Genomic DNA, 17,727 nt, shown 5'->3' on the forward strand with positions numbered 1-17,727 from the left:
CAGCCCCTTCCCTGGACAGGCTCCAGCCCCTGAATGTCTTTCTTGTAGTGAGGGGCTCAAAACTGAACACAGGATTCGAGGTGTAGCCTCGCCGGTGCCAAGAACAGGAGCACGATGGCTTCTCTTCTCCTGCTGACCGCACCATTCCTGATACAATCCAGGATGCTGTTGGCCTTCTTGGCCACCTGAGCACATTGCTGGCTCATGTTTGGCCAGCTGTTAACCAGCACTCTCAGCTCCTTTTCCACCAGGCAGCTTTCCAGCCACTCTTCCCAAAGCTTGTAGCGTTGCATGAGGTTGTTGTGACAGCAACATGTGTTCTTGTCTAACTCGCACAACTTCTGAGATTGTTTTCCAAAACCTCACGAGATGGGTTAATAATGGTTACTTTTCCCTAAAATTCCTAAAAGTTCATCAATCACATTGACCTTTTTTTTTCAAATCCAAGTGCAGTGACTGACTTTAAATGGATTTGGGGGAGGTAAGAGATTATCTCAAAAGTAAATCTAAGTTACTTGGTTATTTTCCCCCATGTCCACACCTATCTTACATGTTTAAGCTTTTCTTTCTTGGCCCCAAGCCGTGTGAGCAGCTCCTTCCCAGGCAGACTGTTCATGCGGAGTGTGGGAAAGAGTTCGGCACGGGCGTAGTTAGATGTTTCAGAAAGATTTTTCTTTCACTAAACTACTCTGGGATTTTTCCCTTCAAAGAAATAATTTCATTGGAAAAAACCAAAACCTTAAGTTATCCGTTGGGGGGAAAGAGGCTACCCACTTCAGTTGAAATGACGATAAGTCTGGGGTGTGTCATGCAGGATATAAACTGAGCGGTTTACTTGAGTTATACATGTTTGAAGGTTAAACCAATTGAGGGGAATTTTCAGGTATGTGACAGTGCTGTTCTTGCTGTAATTTCTGCAAACATTATGTGGGGAAAATGAAACTTTTCAATGAAAAACTGCAAATGGCATTTAAAGCTAAAGTTCTGTGGGCTTCACATACAGATTTGGCACCAAGTATTGCAAGACTTTCTGTTCTGGTCAATACATCACAAAAATAGGAGCTGTATAAGCAAATTTCATGTTTTTCTGCTATTTAGCTCTTTGTAGCTTGAGTCATGTAGGATATAAAACTATTTTCCCAATAAGAGCATGTATAGCCTCTTAAGGAGATTGGGAAATTATGCATCTGTAGCCACGTATAAGTTTCATAACTGCTTCTTTTTGAAGAAAGGCTTTGTTTAATACTGCTTTATTCAGACTTGAATCTTTCCATTCTGTGCTATAAACAAATTTGAGAGCAGAGAGCTCGTGATACACAGATGTTCATTTTATTGCGTTTAGCAGGTTTGTCTGTAAGCACATGGAAAGTCTCTTCATTAACCGGTTTTTATTATTTGGGAGAACTGGCTACTGCATTCATTTAATTAGGAAGAATTCAGCAGTAATTAGCTCTCTCATATGCTGCAGAGGAATGGGCTGCATTTAGGAGCCCTCAGGTCTGCCCATGGCACCTTCCTGGAGCAGCGAGGGGTTTCTTGTATGATGGCTCCACCACAATCTGGTTTTTGTGATTTCACACAACCACAGCAAGTTGTGATGGGAGACGACCTGATCTGAATTGTTTTAGGATACAGTGCATGAGGGTAAAGCATGAGGCTTTTTCTTTACTGGGTGACTTGTGCTGCTGTTGTAACTGTCTTGGTTGGAGAAAAGCAGCATGCTTCTGCCTCCAGAAGATAGTTTGAGGGAAAGAGGGCTTGAGAAGATGCTGTAGATTACTTCTATTAGCATGTTCTTGTATTAATTTCTATTATAAAATTTTTCTGTACTCTTTGGGGATTGGTTTCTGTTTCTTTTTCTTCCTGTTGTCTTTGTATGACCACCCAGTGTGGTGTCTTCTGTTAAAGCTTACATGATTGCAGTAATTTGTTTTAAAACTTGTATCTCTCCTTGAGCCCCTCCCCAGGCTTAGTAATGCTGTGGGTTCGTTGGGACTTGCCAGAAGACCTCAATAAGCACAGTGCTGAGGACCATCTGTGACTTCCAGAAACTCACAGGCAATTAAAGGATTAGCTTCCCACAAGCAGCAGGTGCACACAGGTTGTGAGAAGTGAGGTTTGGCCTTAGAATTAGTGCAAGGGAGCACCTGGAGTTCATAGGTGAGACTTTGTACTTTAAGTTGATCAGGGGAAATCTGGACCCAGATGGACTTCCCTTCTGGAAAGGAGAGTTCTGCTATTTTTTCTGACCCTGTCTGCAAATAAAATCATAGAACAGTTTGGTCTGGAAGGGACCTTAAAGATTATCAAGTTCCAGTCCCTCTGCCATGGGTAGGGACACGTCCCACTGGATCAGGTTACTCAAAGCCTCATCCAGCCTGGCCTTGAACACCTCTGGGGATAGGGCATCCATGGCTTCTCTGGGCAACTTATGCCAGTGCCTCACGACCCCCACAGGAAAAAAATTCTTTCTACTATCTAATCTAAATCTTCCATCTTCCAGCTTAAAACTACTCCCGCTCATCCTATCCCTGCAGTCCCTGGTAAAGAGCCCCTCCCCAGCTTTCCTGGAGGCCCCCTTTAAGTACTGGAAGGCTGCTAGGTCTCTCTGGAGCCTGATGGTGCTCTGCTTTTATCCTGGATATTGAATGTGTTTCTAGTCCCTCTCTCCTGCTCAAAAATGTGAATTGGAGAAGGTACAAAGGTAAGAAACAAACAGACTCAGAGTTACAAAGCAACTAAGCTGTTGGCTGGGCTGTGGACCTTCTTACCACAGCATATTTCTGTCACTAAAAGTTAGTGTAGGTTCAAAACATTATGGGATCAAGTCATGGAAGAGGAATTTGTTGAGGTCTGTTACATACACAGTTGATGTCTTTGGGCAAGGAGGTCCTTAAACTACAGTTTATGGGCACACACCTGCTGGTTACAGTCTTCTCTGCTTTCATGGATGACAGGTTTTCATATTCTGAAGTTAGTTTGCGTGGGGTTTTTGGTATGCAGTGTTTAAAAGATTTCGGTATGCAGCGTTTCAGATTGTGAAAGGTTGTTACAAGTTGTCTTCAGCTTTTGGTGGTGATGGGGATTACAAGTTTAGAACTTCTGTGGTTGCCATAGGATGTCAGTTCCAGAAATAAAGGTTATAACTCCTAAAAGATGGAGAGAGGGGGGGAAAGTCCTCCAAATTCTGTATAGAATTATAGAATCACTAGGTTGGAAAAGACCTCCGAGATCATCAACTCCAACTGTACCTGTGCACAACTAAATCATGTCCCCAAGCACCTCATCTACCTGCCTTTAAAACACCTCCAGCAATGGTGACTCAACCACCTCCTTGGGCAGCCTGTTCCAGTGCTCGATAGCCCTTTCTGTGAATAAATCTTTCCTAATGTCCCATCTAAATTTCCTCTGACACAGCTTAAGGCCATTCCCTCTTGTCCTGTCACCTATCACGTGAGAGAAGAGACCAACACCCACCTCTCTACAACCTACTTTTAGGTAGTTGTAGAGAGTAATAAGGTCTCCCTGCAGCCTCCTCCAGGCTAAACAACCCCAGTTCCCTCAGCTGCTCCTCACAAGACTTGTTCTCCTTCATCAGCTTTGTTGCTCTTCTCTGGACACACTCCAGAACCTCAATGTCCTTCTTATAGTTAGGGGCCCAAAACTGAACACAGTATTCAAGGTGCAGCATCACCAGTGCTGAGTACAGAGGGAGAATCACTTCCCTAGTCCTGCTCACCACACCATTTCTGATAGAAGCCAAGATGCTATTGGCTTTCTTGGCCACCCAGGCACAGTGTTGGCTCGTGTTCCATCAGCTGTTGACCAGCACCCCCAGGTCTTTCTCTGCCAGGCAGCTTTTCAGCCACTCTTCCCGAGTCCTGTAGCACTGCACAGGGGTTTTGTGTCCCAAGGTATGCTGGATGCTAGAGTTCACCTAATTCAGCTCACCTCTCCAGTGTCATTGCTTCCTGGTCTTACCTACAAGCTTTTAAGGGACGCTGCGTTTTGTACTCTGCAGGGTTTGTCTCTTTAACGCTTGCTGGCATTCACAACACTGAAGTTTATGGTAATGTTTCAATATTAATGCTTCTTTACACCTTTAGGTTTACAAGTGTTACCTGTAAGTACTGTCAGCACTTCAAGAAAAGCAAACCTACCTAACAGCGTGCATATTGCGTCTGGTCCAGCGTCACTGAGGAAGGAGAAACTGGTTTCTGTGATGCACAACACCGTTGTGGTTGCTCAGAGTGAGATGCAGTGCAAATCTTTTCTACAGATGCAATGCTTGGGTACATTAATAGCATCTCACCTTAAGTCACTTGAGAGCATTCATTCCTTTCTATGTGTAAACTTATATTTGTCAGCCTTTAAAACATAGTATTAGGAAACGAAACAGAGCTCTCTAAAAAAGCATCCAAATTAGTGGAAAGACCCATTTGAAACACCACGGTGCTGTGAATGACAAGACTGCCGTGATGAAAAGCAGCCTGAAGGAATAATTTTTCGAGGAACAAATATTGCACTAAGTGAAAATGAGTGGCCGTTTGAAATGTATAATTTGATCAAGTAAAATAAATAGTTTTGAAAGATTTGGGGGAATCAGCTGTTGTCTGAGACTTGAATATTTATTTATTTAGGGCATCTGCTCTGTTTGCTGCCTCTTTGTCCTGTACATACGAGTGTTAGTTCTTCAGTGGTTATCCTGCTCTCGTTGATCTGCTGTGCAGCTAAGGCTGTGAATGATGGATTGAAAAAAGCTGCTTTAATCCATACCTGATGGAAAGATTTAAACTAGACAAGAGTTGTGAGGTGTGAACAGGCCTGAGTTATCACTGGAGATCAGGATTTCCAGTATCTTTTGGCCACATGCGTTTATAAAGCCATAGCCACTGGAGCCCACGCAGCATTCCCTGCTTTCACCCCTTTCTGTTAAATGCTGTTTATGTTAAGCCCATATACAGTCTTGGGAGTCTTGGCTTTGAGAGGAGAGTTTTATGCAGAAAAATTGTTTGCAGAATGAAATAGAATGTTACATTCTTGTACCTTATGAAATCCAGGAAAAGCAAAAGCTTATGGTAAATCCTGCATAAGATCATTTCTGTTTTAAGCATTCAGACTTAATTATTTGCTGTCGCATGTTTAAGTAGAGGCTGAAAACAAAATGCAAATTACTAGCAAGGTTTCTGTGGTACTGGCTTATGGAACAGGACATCCAGCACTGGGCTTCTATTCTATTTCAGTGTCTAAAGTCAGAGAAGAGTTCTTGGCTGCATGATACTGCAAAATACTTGTTTGTGCTTGTGATACAAGTTTCCTTGAGTGCTGTTTTGAAAAAGTCCTTCACGGCTGCCCAGGTGTCTGCTGGGGACTTCTAAAGGCATGTTTCTGCAAATTTGTTGCAGACAGACTGTGACGTTTTGAGAATGAGCCTTTTACTCTAACATACATCACCCATGGCCAGGGTTTTGCATGTATTTTCTGTTTAACTGGGGTATGGAAAAGCAGTGATTAGATTGGGATCAGTATACAACTGTCTTTAAAGTGATGAAACGCTTCCTTAGACAAACAGACACACACAAATCTGTGCTCAGTTCTGACTTTATTTTGTTACCTGAGTGGATTTCAAATGGTGGAAGTTTATAAAACCAGTTTAGTTTTTGGTAGCCGTACGCTTTTCTCTTAGGAGCAATTAATAACTGAACCTGCGCATTGCTCACTTGCTACAGATGGAAAAGTACTTCAGCAAATACCATAGAATCATAGAATATTTTGGGTTGGAAGGGACCTTAAAGGTCATCCAGTTCCAACCCCCTGCTGTGGGCAGGGACACGTTCCACTGGATCAGGTTGCTCAAAGTTTCATCCAACCTGTCCTTGAACACTTCCAGGGATGGGGCATCCACATCTTCTCTGGGCAACCTGTACCAGTGTGTCACCACCCTCACAGGAAGAAAAATGTCTTCTTAATGTCTAATCTAAATCTCCCCTCTTTCAGCTTAAAACTATTACCCTTTGTCCTACTCCTACAGTCTCTAATCAAGAGCCCCTCCCCAACTTTCCTGTTGGCCCCCTTGAAATACTGGAAGGCTGCTCTGAGGTCTCCCCAGAGCCTTTTCCTTTCTGGGCTCAACAAGCCCAACTCTTTCAACCTGTCCTCATATGGGGCAAAATATTTGCAATATCAGGATGAAGGGAGATGTGTGTACATGGCAGTTCCCTATTAATTAGAGGGAGGAGGAAAGATGGGGAATTACATATTGGTGTGTGTAATGGGAACTTGCTCAGAATTTCACTTACCTGCTAACTTTGGGTTAGGGGTCTGGTTTGTCCCTTCTAATGCAGAATGTAAATAATCTATGCGGGGCGTAGATCCCTGTTAAATTGCTTAGTGCTACAACTTTTCTTGATATAATCCACCTTTTTAGCCTTACCACTTTAAGATGCGCTGCTGTATAGCTGTGGAGAAAAATTAACTTGTTTGGGCCTGTTTGTGTGGTTTCTAAGTTAAATCAGTTGTTGTATCTGATAGGAATGGTTGGACTCGATGATCTGGTGAGTCTCTTCCAACCTGGTGATTCTATGAGAAGGAATCTATTATAGTCTAAGATATCCTCTGCTTGGTGTAGAGGGTGAGGTGGTGCTGGCTAAGTACAGGAGTACCTGGCTCTGTGTGGGATGCGTGGGGTTGGGGTTTGCACTGTTCACCGTAACAGCTGCGGTGAAGAGTTATTTACAAGGCGCACACGGCGTGGTTGTCTTCCATTGTGTTACCAACCTGATGTTATCAGGTTGACTATCGATAGCATTCAGTTCTGCGTGTTGCAGTGGTGTAGATAAACATCAAAGAAAGGCAATAGGGAAGGCGCAGGATGAGAAGGGTGCAGCCGCCTGCTCCTGCCCTGGGAGAGTATGGAGCATGGCACACGTCACGTTGATGTGGGAAGCAAAGAATTCCAGTTACCAATAGATCATTAAACTGTTCAGTAATCGAGTGTTACCTAGAGTATTCTGAATTTATTCTCCTAACTTTTATTTTATTTTGTTTTATTGTACTTATGTTCAAGATGTAATTATCAGGAGGTTGAGTCTTAAGGAAATGATGTCTTATATAATTTTCTTTTCTCCAGGCTGTTAATTTCACCTACTGTTTTTAGTCTTTAAAAATACTGCACATGCTTTCATTGAGCATTTACCTGTTGGGGGGGGGGTGTTCTTTTTTTTCTTGGTTGCTTTTTTGTTTTGGTTTTTTTTATTTTTAACTTGCGTATTGGTCTAAAAAGATTAAATAGAAGTCCTGACCTTTCTTTTAATTTAATAACACCCTCTTCAGCCTTGTTCCTGCAGCCAGCACTCACAGAGCTGCCTCTGTGTTGTGTCTTTTGTTCTCCAGCAACGCTGTCAAACAGTAACAGAGGAAACTCAGAAACATCTCGGGTCTTTTTCTGACCCATGCAGGAGTTTAAATCTTCCATACTCGATCTTGTGCTTGGCTGGAAAATACACCCGGGCATCAGTAGGCATTTATTGCATCTCTTGTGTTTTAGTTCAGTCCAGAGATGCATTCTAACAGCACACAATTTATGGTATCTGTTTCGGGTGTTTCTAGGACAACAAAGTAGGGACTTCAGTTGTGTGGAGATCCAGGTTGGTTAGGAACAGGCTAAGGTCACTAAGGTGCGAATTTGACTGGGAAAAAATGTGTTGAATGGAAGGAGGGAGGCCTTATTATAAAGGAAAATCTCTGTGACATAATCTTAAGACTTGGAGGACTTCTCTGCTAATAACCTTGCGTCTTAAATTCAGTCATTGTGTGTCTGGAAAATTGGGTCTGTGTATTAATGTATTTTTCTCCTGTTGTTTTTTCTTTTCCTAGTGTCCCAATGTAATATCAGCTTGAAGAAGCAGAGGAGTCGAAGTATCTTTAGCACCTTATTCTGCTGCTTTCGTGACTACAATGTCGAACCACCATCTACCAATAGCACCAGTGCTCTTCCTCCTTTGGTGGAGGAGAATGGAGGACTTCAGAAGGTTAGGCTTTTATCTTCTTTTGTGTCTTTCGTAACCAAGGTTTAACAAGCTTGTCTTAATAGGTTCCCCTTATGGGGAAAAAAATGACTATTTTGATGGTGAATTGCTAATATAATCTGTTCGGCTGCAATTTAAAACTGACTTGTCCATGAAGGGTATTGGTACTATGAATTTTTATAAGCAAGCAATGTTTAAAACTTGGATAAGATGCTAAAAAAATGTGGGCTTCTCATAATATGTCCAGTACTGAGTTGTCTCTGGCTTTGGTTGTCTTCCCAGCTACTGGAAGTTTAAAATGTGTCTGCTGGCTTATGTTGGAACTGCTTTGAATGTCATCTGAAAGGGTTTTCAGTGACAAAAACCAGTTTCAGAAAGGGAATAACCGTAATTGTGTGGAACTTTTTTATAACCAGTTCTCATACTGAGTCCAAAGGAATCAGGTTTTGTCCATTTTTTCCAGGTTATTAACTATTGTTTACCTGATAAATCAGATTAATTAATTTTAGCACTTTGAAGCATTGTATGTAAGAGCAGCACATTACTTTGAGTTCTAGTAATTATATTACTTTGCATATTCATAAAATTGTAACACAAACAATTTTATGTGCTCTTTTTAAATCTGAGAGGGTTTGCATTACATTATATAGTTGAAGAATGTCAGCTCAATATAGCAAACACAGGAGTGCCATCTCTTCCATACTATGTTGTTTTTCAGCACTCAGATCTCTACTAGTGCTGTACTCTTAATTGAAACACCATTCCCATGCCATTTTTCCAGGACTTTAAAGGATTGCAAGTATAGGTGTATCAGAAACAGAATAGCAGAAACATCTCTGTCTTGTCGAACTACTTCTCTTCACACTGATTTTTCATATTTGATGCAGCTGGTTTCTTACCTACCTTGTCCAGTCCGTTCTATTTTGGTTTGAATTTTTCTGGTTATTCGAATTCTGAAAGGCTTAGGAGAAGGACCAAGGGAACTGCTTGGTGGAAGAGAGGAAAGGGAAATAAATTGAAGTGACTGAGAGAAAGAAGACGTGGGTGGGTAGAGGCTTAATGGCAACAGTTCATGCTGAAACTGCTCATGCAGAGGTAAAGTGCACTGAAGATCCTCTGCCGAGAGGAGGAATTGCATGGGTATTTTTAGATATCTTTTGCTAGTTGAGGTACATTTGGACTCAAATGAGGGAAATCCAGCCTGGATGTGCTGAAGGGAAAGCTGAGTAGCGTATAGCACATAGTTCACCTGAGAAACGGAAGGAATGGGAAAACAGTAAAATTTCCACTCTGCTAGGGAATGGGAAGGAGACAGAATTGAGGCCACTACCAAAATTACAGTTCAGAGAAATGGGAGCTCGTTAGAAAGAAAAGCATAGAGAAGAAGAGACTCCATGATCTGGAGTCAGCAGTTCTTAGACTGCATTTTGTAAAATACTACTTAGCTATATCTCATGCCTTGAGCAAGTAATAGCATGTATGTTCCCACAAGTTTCCATCCTCACTCTGTGCTACCTTATCAAGCGATTTTGAAGATGTACAGCAGCCCAAGACTGAAATGACAGAATTCATGGGATTATCAGACTACAGGTTACAAGAGGGGAAAAAAAAAAAAAAACTGAATACATTAAAAAGAACTATTAAAGAGTGCATTTTCTTCAAAGAGAATAAAAGGCACTCAGATGTGTACAAGTCTTTGTAGAAGGAATCAAGCCGAGCTAAGCTTTTGGGTAGTTCTTAAGTGAGTGTAAATGAGTCTGTGTCACTTCCATTTTCAGTGCAATATTGAAGACTGGTAAGCTTTGTATGTGGTTTTGTGTAACATGGTTTAAGTAGGAAAATCTTTTAAAGAAAGAAAAGTGGCAGTGAAAACTTGGATGTATTTGTATATCCTTGCACTGTCAGGCTGGTGCTTTTCACCAGAAGAGCTGAGTTTTAGAGCCTTGCAGGTTGGTGGGATTTGACTAAGTCACACCAAGAACTTTGTCTTGTTTGAAAAGTGATAAGTAAGTCAGAGGAAAGTACACGTGCAGGAGTGTGCCTCACTTTGCATACTAATGAAGTTAAATGTCCAGGAAAGACAAAACTACCTGCTTTAGCAAAGAAAAGAAGCCCTGACAGCACACTGCTTAGTCTCCTCTGTCATTTAATTGAAGCTCTTATTGTGTTAATTTGCCTGCCAGGTTGAGAATAGTTTAAATTCTCTTGAGCTGCTGTGCAAATGGTCACTTAAAAGAGCAACAGCTGATATAAGTATGTTGTATGAATTATTGATCACGTTGTAGGTGACCTCTGACCATGGCCCAGTCAGTTCATGTGTTCTGACCCTTTCCTTCAAAAATGGAAAAAGAAAATTGCACAATTGCATTAAACAGCTGCTATTAGAAACTCATACAAAGTGACTGGGTTTCCTTCTGTCTTAACCATTTGGCAGAGTTGTTAGATGAAAACTGGTGATAAAAATTGATGTGACAGGCAAACCTCTCTCTAATGAGGAGGCTTGATTCTTTCCATGATAACCTGTTGCAAAGGAGGGAAATTGGGAAAGAGCATTTCATAAAGTAATTGAAAATACAGTTCGGAAATTTTGTTCAGAGTAATTGCGTTGTGTGATTTAATTTTTATTACAATTTTACTGTATCAGAAAAAATAAGTTCTTCAAATGAAATGAGTGCTTCATTGAGTGTTTCACCAAATAATGTGACTTGATTATGCTTGATATTTCAAGTATCCTGTAATTTCTTGGTAGGATTTGAAGAAACACCAAACTGAGCATGGTTTGAACAGGGTTTTTCAGCACTGAGTTCTACTCTGTTGCTGGGGGGAAGCCCAAAAACTTCTTTGAAGTATTGAGTTCATTTTTAAATCTTCTACTCACAGAGCAGCTGCTTGCCGAGTGTGACTCTAATACTGGTAACGAATGATCCATTCTGTCCCTAAAGGTTCTATACAACATTTCTCAGTAATAACTTGTATTTACTGAAACTATTGTTATGTTTGTTTTTCTTAAAATGTGACAGCTTTTTAATGCAGCTTAAGATGAATTCTGAGTTGTAATCTCTGTTACAGTGGGTATGGTATATCAGCCTGTTTGCAGCTGGGATGCCGAGCCAGATGTGTCATTGGGAGCACACAATGTTCAGCCTCCTGAAATCCTTGCTAATTTTTTCCTGCCTCCTCAGCAGCAGGCAGCTCACCAAGACCTTCCAGCCAGTTTTCTTAGAGGCCGGGGTGCTGGGGGAGAAAAAATGTTCTTTGTTTTCTTCTGAATAAGAGCGAATCTCGGTGTCTTTCCTTCACTCAGCAACTTGACTCAACTTTTACATTTTCTGAGCATGCTTCTGGGTGTAAGGGTTTTTTTTCTTTGAAGTATTTACAGTTAACAAGTTCGATCTGCAGGATTCAAGGAGGGATCTAGATAGAGAAAGGTGAGACTAGAGTCATAGAATGGCTTGGGTTGGAAGTGACCTTCAAGATCATCCAATTCCAAGCCCCCTGCCGTGGGCAGGCACTGCTCCTGCTGGATCTGGTTGCTCAAAGCCTCATCCAACCTGGCTGTGAACACCTCCAGGGAAGAGGCATCCACGACTTCTCTGAGCAACCCGTGCCAGAGTGTAGCCTGATGCGAACTGGTTCTCTCTTTTGTTCATCTTTAGTCATGGTGGATGCACAAGCTCTGAGAAGTCTGTCGTCACTCTGATGTTTTACAGGCTGCGTTCACACTTAGGGACAAATCAGGCAAGTGGCTCATGTTCAACGAGATTTAAGCATGAATGAGCAAAGTATTCTTAAACTTGTTGGATTTGAGGAGAAGGTCTTGATCCACATCTAACAGGAAAGAAGACAGAATTAGAAGAAAGTTTATTCTGGGGCAGCAGCTGCCCTGTTGCTTTCCCTGTAGCAGGAATGAACCCAGAAAGGTCAAGTCCTTGAATTTCCACCTCACTCATCCTAACCACTATGAAAGTTAGGTCTCCTTTTCTGCACTGCTTTTTGCTCCACAGTGCTCTATGGTGATCGTAGACTAGTTTGGGTTGGAAGGGACTTTAAGGATCATCCAGTTGCAGTTCTCCTGCCTTGGGCAGGGTCACCTTTCATTAGCCCAGGTTGCTCAAAGCCTCGTCCAGCCTGATCTATTGTCATGTCTGTAACACTTGTCTGCTTCAGGGATCTCTATAACATAGGTGAAAGTGCAGAGGAAAAGATCTTCTCTATCATCCATAGATATGGTTCACCAGAGCAAGAAAATTATCTTGTAGCGCACATGTTCTTGAGGCCAGAAGTATTATCTCTGTTGTGCAAGAGACCCAGAGGAGCAACGCAAGCATGGACTCTTTGATGGGGAGAGTATTAACAGCATGCTTTCTGAACAGATGTGAAGACCAATCTCACTCCCCAGTGTGGAGGAAGATAAATGAGATTAATGTAAATAATAGTACTCTTCCTCCCTCTTAATCTTTGGTTTATCAGAGTAAGACAATTCCTAATGTTTGGGTCTGACCTCCTTTGCCTCACCAAAAAGTTCTGTAGTAAGACACAAAGCTCCATAGTTCATGTCACTGGTAAAGACAAATAGTTATAAAGAACCTGCCATGGTCTAGTATGAGCTTTGCATTAAAGAAATTAATGCAATAAATCTGTTCTTTTGATCAGGGTTATTTAAAATGAAACAGCTCCTTATGGACTTATAAGATCATAGAATAGTTTGGGTTGGAAAGGACCTGAACATTGTCTAATTCCAACCCCCCTGCCATGGGCAGGGACACCTCCCACTAGATCAGATTATCTAAGGCCCCATCCAACCTGGCCTTGAACACCTCCAGGGATGGGGCAGCCACACCTTCCCTGGGCTACCTGTGCCAGTGTCTCACTGCTCTCATAGTGAAGAAATTCTTCCTTGTGTGTAGTCTAAATCTGCCCCTTTCCAGTTTATACCTGTTCTCCCTCGTCCTGTCGCTACAAGCCTTTGTGAACAGTCCCTCCCCAGCTTTCTTTAGGCCCCCTTCAGGTATTGGAAGGTCGCTTCCTTTGAATGCAAACTGTTCTCAAAAAAGCAAAATCACGTGGTCTATCACTTGATGCTCATTGATCCCGTACACATAATTAATGCACAAACACAGTACTGAAAATGCTATGTTTCTCACACAAAAAAATATGTAGGTAAGGAAAAAGATAGTATTTATCATTTAATCTGTATTTATTGTGCCATTTAAAAACAAAACAAAACAATTAGTTCCACAAGCTGGGCAAATCAGTTTCTGGGTTGTCTTAGGGATACAATGGGGAAATTTTGGCATTCTAGGAACGACTTTGTCCTGTTACCACCACCAGGAGTTCCTGGAAAGACTTCAACAAATGCAGTCATCTGTCATCTATTTCCAGCGATAGCATTATGACCTACTTCCCTTCCTGTTCCATAGTACCAGGAAATGAGGCAGGACACTTTTTAAAAGTTTCCCATGGCAGGCGTCTTTTTAAAAAGCATTTGCCTGTTGATGAACACTTAAATTTTACCAGCAAACTCCTGGATTTATCTTTCTGCTTGTTTTTCCGGTTGTCATTATAACCATTTTGATTTTTGCATAGGCACTTTTTAGGATTCCTCTAAGGAAATTTGCTTGTTCTCCTTGTTTTTTGATATAAGACTGTAAGGAAAACAAAATGAACTGCACTGCATGTCCTTTAGCAGCTCAGTTTCTGGATTCCCATGAAAGTCAAGCTTAACAATCAAACCGTGTGGTGCAGCTCTTGAAGCAAGAGATCACCAAAACAGAAGGCAAGTTATGCCATAGTGATCACCTCTTGGAAGTCTGTGGGGAAAACCTGATGTGATACAAAGCTATATTTGTGCCCACAAGTAACATAATCTTGTACTGTAACTGTGGATATGCCTCTACCTCTCATGTAATGCTTTACTCTCTTGACAGAAGAGAAGTTCCAGTTGCATTTTGTTCTCTCTGCCAGTGAATGCGAAAGAAAGGCTTTAAAACCAAATAAAAACAAGCTTGCAATCTGTGCTCTGCCTGTGTAACCGTATCCTTGATAACAATTTGATCACAGCCCAGCTAATCCAACTGGCACCTACTCAAATTAAGCCCTTTCTCAAATGGCCCCTAAACTTCAGGTGAAGTTCCACTAACAGGACATTAGCATGCTGAATTATATTTTATTCACTTTTCTTTTTGCCATTATCTTGAAAGCTTGGGATTCTTAGCAGGTTTTGTGTTTGTTTGTACAGAAATCAGATACTTTTTACTGAAGCAAGATCCTTGATAGTTCCTGGTCATTGCTGCTCTGTAACTGCTTCATTGACTTCTCTGGATTTTGGTCAAACTTCAGTAAAACTTTTGTTGGTTCAGCAAGAAAAAGAGGAGTTATTTTACAGTATTGAATTGCTTTTGTTAGTCAGTGTTGTGTCAACGCTGTGTTAGACTCCAAAACAAGTGAGCACAAGACTTGAAGCTGGAGGAGGATGTTCTGATGTTGAAAACAGCTCTTTCAACAATTAAGCAATCTGATGGTTGTCACAGCCTGTGTTGTCCAAGTAAATAAAGAATAAAATAATCTAGCTAAGCAACATCTGTGCTAGAAAGGTCAGCTTCCTTTTTGCCCACCAGAAAACAAATAGTTGTTTTTGACAGATTAGAAAGCACTGTTCCTACTTTCCAAAATGTTTTCCATATTGACTTGGCAACCCTCTGGCCAGTCCGTCTCCATTTAGAAACCGTTAATGGGAGTGTCTTTCTCCATACATTGGGTCCCAGGATGAGAAGAAAAGGTCAAGTTGGCCAAAGATGGTCTTGCCTTCTCATGAGTACAATACAAAAGTGAGACCATGGAAGGAGCACCGATAGTGTTCACTCTCTCTGGGCACGGAAAATGAGATTCCTTGGATTTGGTCTATCATAATCGTGTCCATCTCAGGCATTGTGCTGTTGCCTAAGTGAAAATGCTGTCTTTTCTGAGACGATTCTCTCAAGGATTGGGCTTCTGCCCTGCTGTGAAGGTCTGGCTGAGCCTCTTGCTGCTGCATTGAAAATAGACAAATATACCCATGAGTAGATCTTAAAGCTGAAAAAGTTACAGTAAATACAGGTACTTTATTATTATCATCTCTTATTAATCATAGCATGAGTTTTACCAGTCCAGTCTCCTAAAAAACATAAATGACGATGTACTAACCAATCATTTCAGTGACTAAAATGCAAGATCCTGTTTTGTTTTTATTTCCTTTTACCCTGGTTTCTTGAATACTTTGAACTTTTGGTTTAAAATGTTTCAGTGCTACATTTACTGCTTCAGACATTTGTTCTGCCCTTTAAAAGCCATTACCCTTACAATGATTTTTTTTTTTTTTTCTTTTTCCCCAGGGTGACCAGATGCAGGTCATGCCTATACCAAGTGTATGTATTTTTATCCCTTTTTCTTTTAATTTTCATAACTTTTGCTTTGATTCATCTTATGTTGCGGTGTAACAGGTCTGGTTTGTGTTGCATGTTAACAAAAGGGTTTTATGTTCTGTCTGCAATGTTGTATACTGAGAGATGAATTGAACTGCATGTGTTGTACAGGAACTAAAAGAAGAGTTTGGGTTTCTTACAGTTTTCATCTTAAACTCATTTCTGAATTTTTATCATTTTGAAAATCCATCAAGTGGTCCGAAAGTTGAAGTAACTTACTTTAATAGAAACAAAGATGACTCATCATCACTGTGTGGGACACATGAACAAAACACCTTTTTCCTCTGATTTTTCCCTGAATTCCAGTTCAAAGAGTTAGAAACTACATGATTTGTTTAAAACAAACCACTTTAGGAGAACACACACTGACCATAGCTGCATTAGTGCACTCAATTCAAGATGATGCTCTCAGCATCAACTGCTGTTTTATGAGCTGTAATAGTTTTACTTATCTTCCCTAGATTAAACTTGGAATGCTATTTGGTATCTGAATTATTTTTCAAAACTAAATAGAAGGAAGAGGGGGGCAGGAAAAAGTGTTCTTCAAACTGAAGCTTTTATTTAGGTTTAACCTTTTTTGGTCAAAAACTCTTCTTTTTCTGCTTGTTTTTTTTTTTTATGTGGATAAGGACTTAGACTTTTTAAAGCTGGAATTACATTTTTTGAGCTTCTTTGATGTTTATAACACTTGATTATTAAAGCATTTTCCAGGAAATAGCTGTGTTGGTGTGTGGAGTACTGTCACAGTTTTCTTTCTTGAGATATTTTGTAGCCCCTAAAGACCTGAATATTGCCCAGGATACCATATTTTTCCTCTTTCCCACCTTCTCGTGTAGCCCAACGTTCCAGACCTATAAAAGCCCTTTCCATGCTGTAGTGCAGTAGTGTCAGGAGTTCTCCATAACTGGGCTGATCACTTCCCTCCTTCACCACTTTTTCTTGGATTTAAGAACTGTTAGAGATTAGTCTTTATTACTTACCTAGTATTTCTAAGATGAGATTACTTTTAATATGGGTCATGCATATGTTTGCATACGTGTGTTTATGTATAAAAACACATGTACATGCATGTAACTTAGAATCATAGAATTGCTAGGTTGGAAAAGACCTTTGAGATCATGGAATCCAACCGTACCTGTCCACTACTAAATCATATCCCTAAGCACTTCATCTACCCATCCTTTAAATACCTCCAGGGATAGGGAATCAGCCACTTACCTGGATAGCCTCTTCCAGTGCCTGATAACCCTAATGTCTAATCTGAACCTCCCCGGCACAATTTGAGGCCATTTTCTCTCATCTTATCACCTGGGAGAAGAGACCCAACACCCACCTTGCTACAACCTCTTTTCATGTAGTTGTAGAGAGCGATAAGGTCTCCCCTCAGTTTCCTTTTCTGTAGACTGAGCAACCCCAGTTCCCTCAGCTGCTCCTCACAAGACTTGTTCTCCAGCCCCTTCACCATCTTTATTGCCATTCTCTGAACATGCTCCAGCACCTCTATCTTTCTTGTAGTGAGGGGCCCCAAACCAAATACAGTATTCGAGATTTGTCCTCACCAAGGCAGGGTACAGTGTTTGTATATATGCAAGTCTGGGAATAGAAAACTTTGGATTTCTAAATTTTCCTTTTAGACACCTGCAAGATTCTGTGTGGTAACTGTACTTCCTCTACCAGTAGTTATTTGAATATAAAATATGTTCTGGCTGTGCTTTGACCTGGATTAAAATTTTCCCCAAGAGTGAGTGTAGGTATTAATGCATTTAGAATTCAAACAGAACAAAATAGTGACATGGCAAATGAGTACAACGTGAAACTTGATACTTTGCTAGAACGCCATCTTTCTGAGGTTCAGGCAGAGCTCTCTTAGGTTTGGGTAGTGGTAGGAAAATTAATGATTCAAGAAGGGGGTTGTTTTTCTTCTTCTTTTTTGGTATCTCAGCTATAATTTTGCTGACCTGAATTCACAGCACTTTCATAAAGCAGTAAAATTAACTTATCTTTGCAGTTGCGATGTAGAGTGTTCAGTGAGCAGGTGACTTTCAAAGTGTTTATTCCCCCTGATGCCTTCTTCCAGCAGGAGATGCAAGTGTTTTCAAGTGACCATTGCCCACAGGCAGTTGTTTGACATTTACTATCCCAGGATCAGAGTGCTTCTTGCTGTCAAACAGAAGCCAGCGACCATTAGTACGTAATAGTCTAAATAAAGATGTTAAGTGAGCTGCATGTGGAGAAGGTGG

General features: G+C 41.0%; 1 protein-coding gene across 4 annotated transcripts in view; it reads left to right on the forward strand.

Annotated features, from left to right (window-relative positions):
• The window catches only part of CTDSPL (CTD small phosphatase like), a 93,788-nt gene that overhangs the window by 46,846 nt on the left and 29,215 nt on the right, over nucleotides 1-17,727 (forward strand). For 3 of the 4 annotated variants that reach the window (XM_069859230.1, XM_069859232.1, XM_069859231.1), the window contains exons 2-3: nucleotides 7,876-8,030; nucleotides 15,398-15,430. In XM_069859230.1, the coding sequence (XP_069715331.1) occupies nucleotides 7,876-8,030; nucleotides 15,398-15,430 (188 nt within the window). The remainder of the gene's footprint in view (nucleotides 1-7,875; nucleotides 8,031-15,397; nucleotides 15,431-17,727) is intronic. The other variant, XM_069859233.1, reaches the window with a different exon arrangement.

Source organism: Phaenicophaeus curvirostris, chromosome 6, assembly GCF_032191515.1.
Source record: "Phaenicophaeus curvirostris isolate KB17595 chromosome 6, BPBGC_Pcur_1.0, whole genome shotgun sequence".
NCBI lineage: Eukaryota > Metazoa > Chordata > Aves > Cuculiformes > Cuculidae > Phaenicophaeus > Phaenicophaeus curvirostris.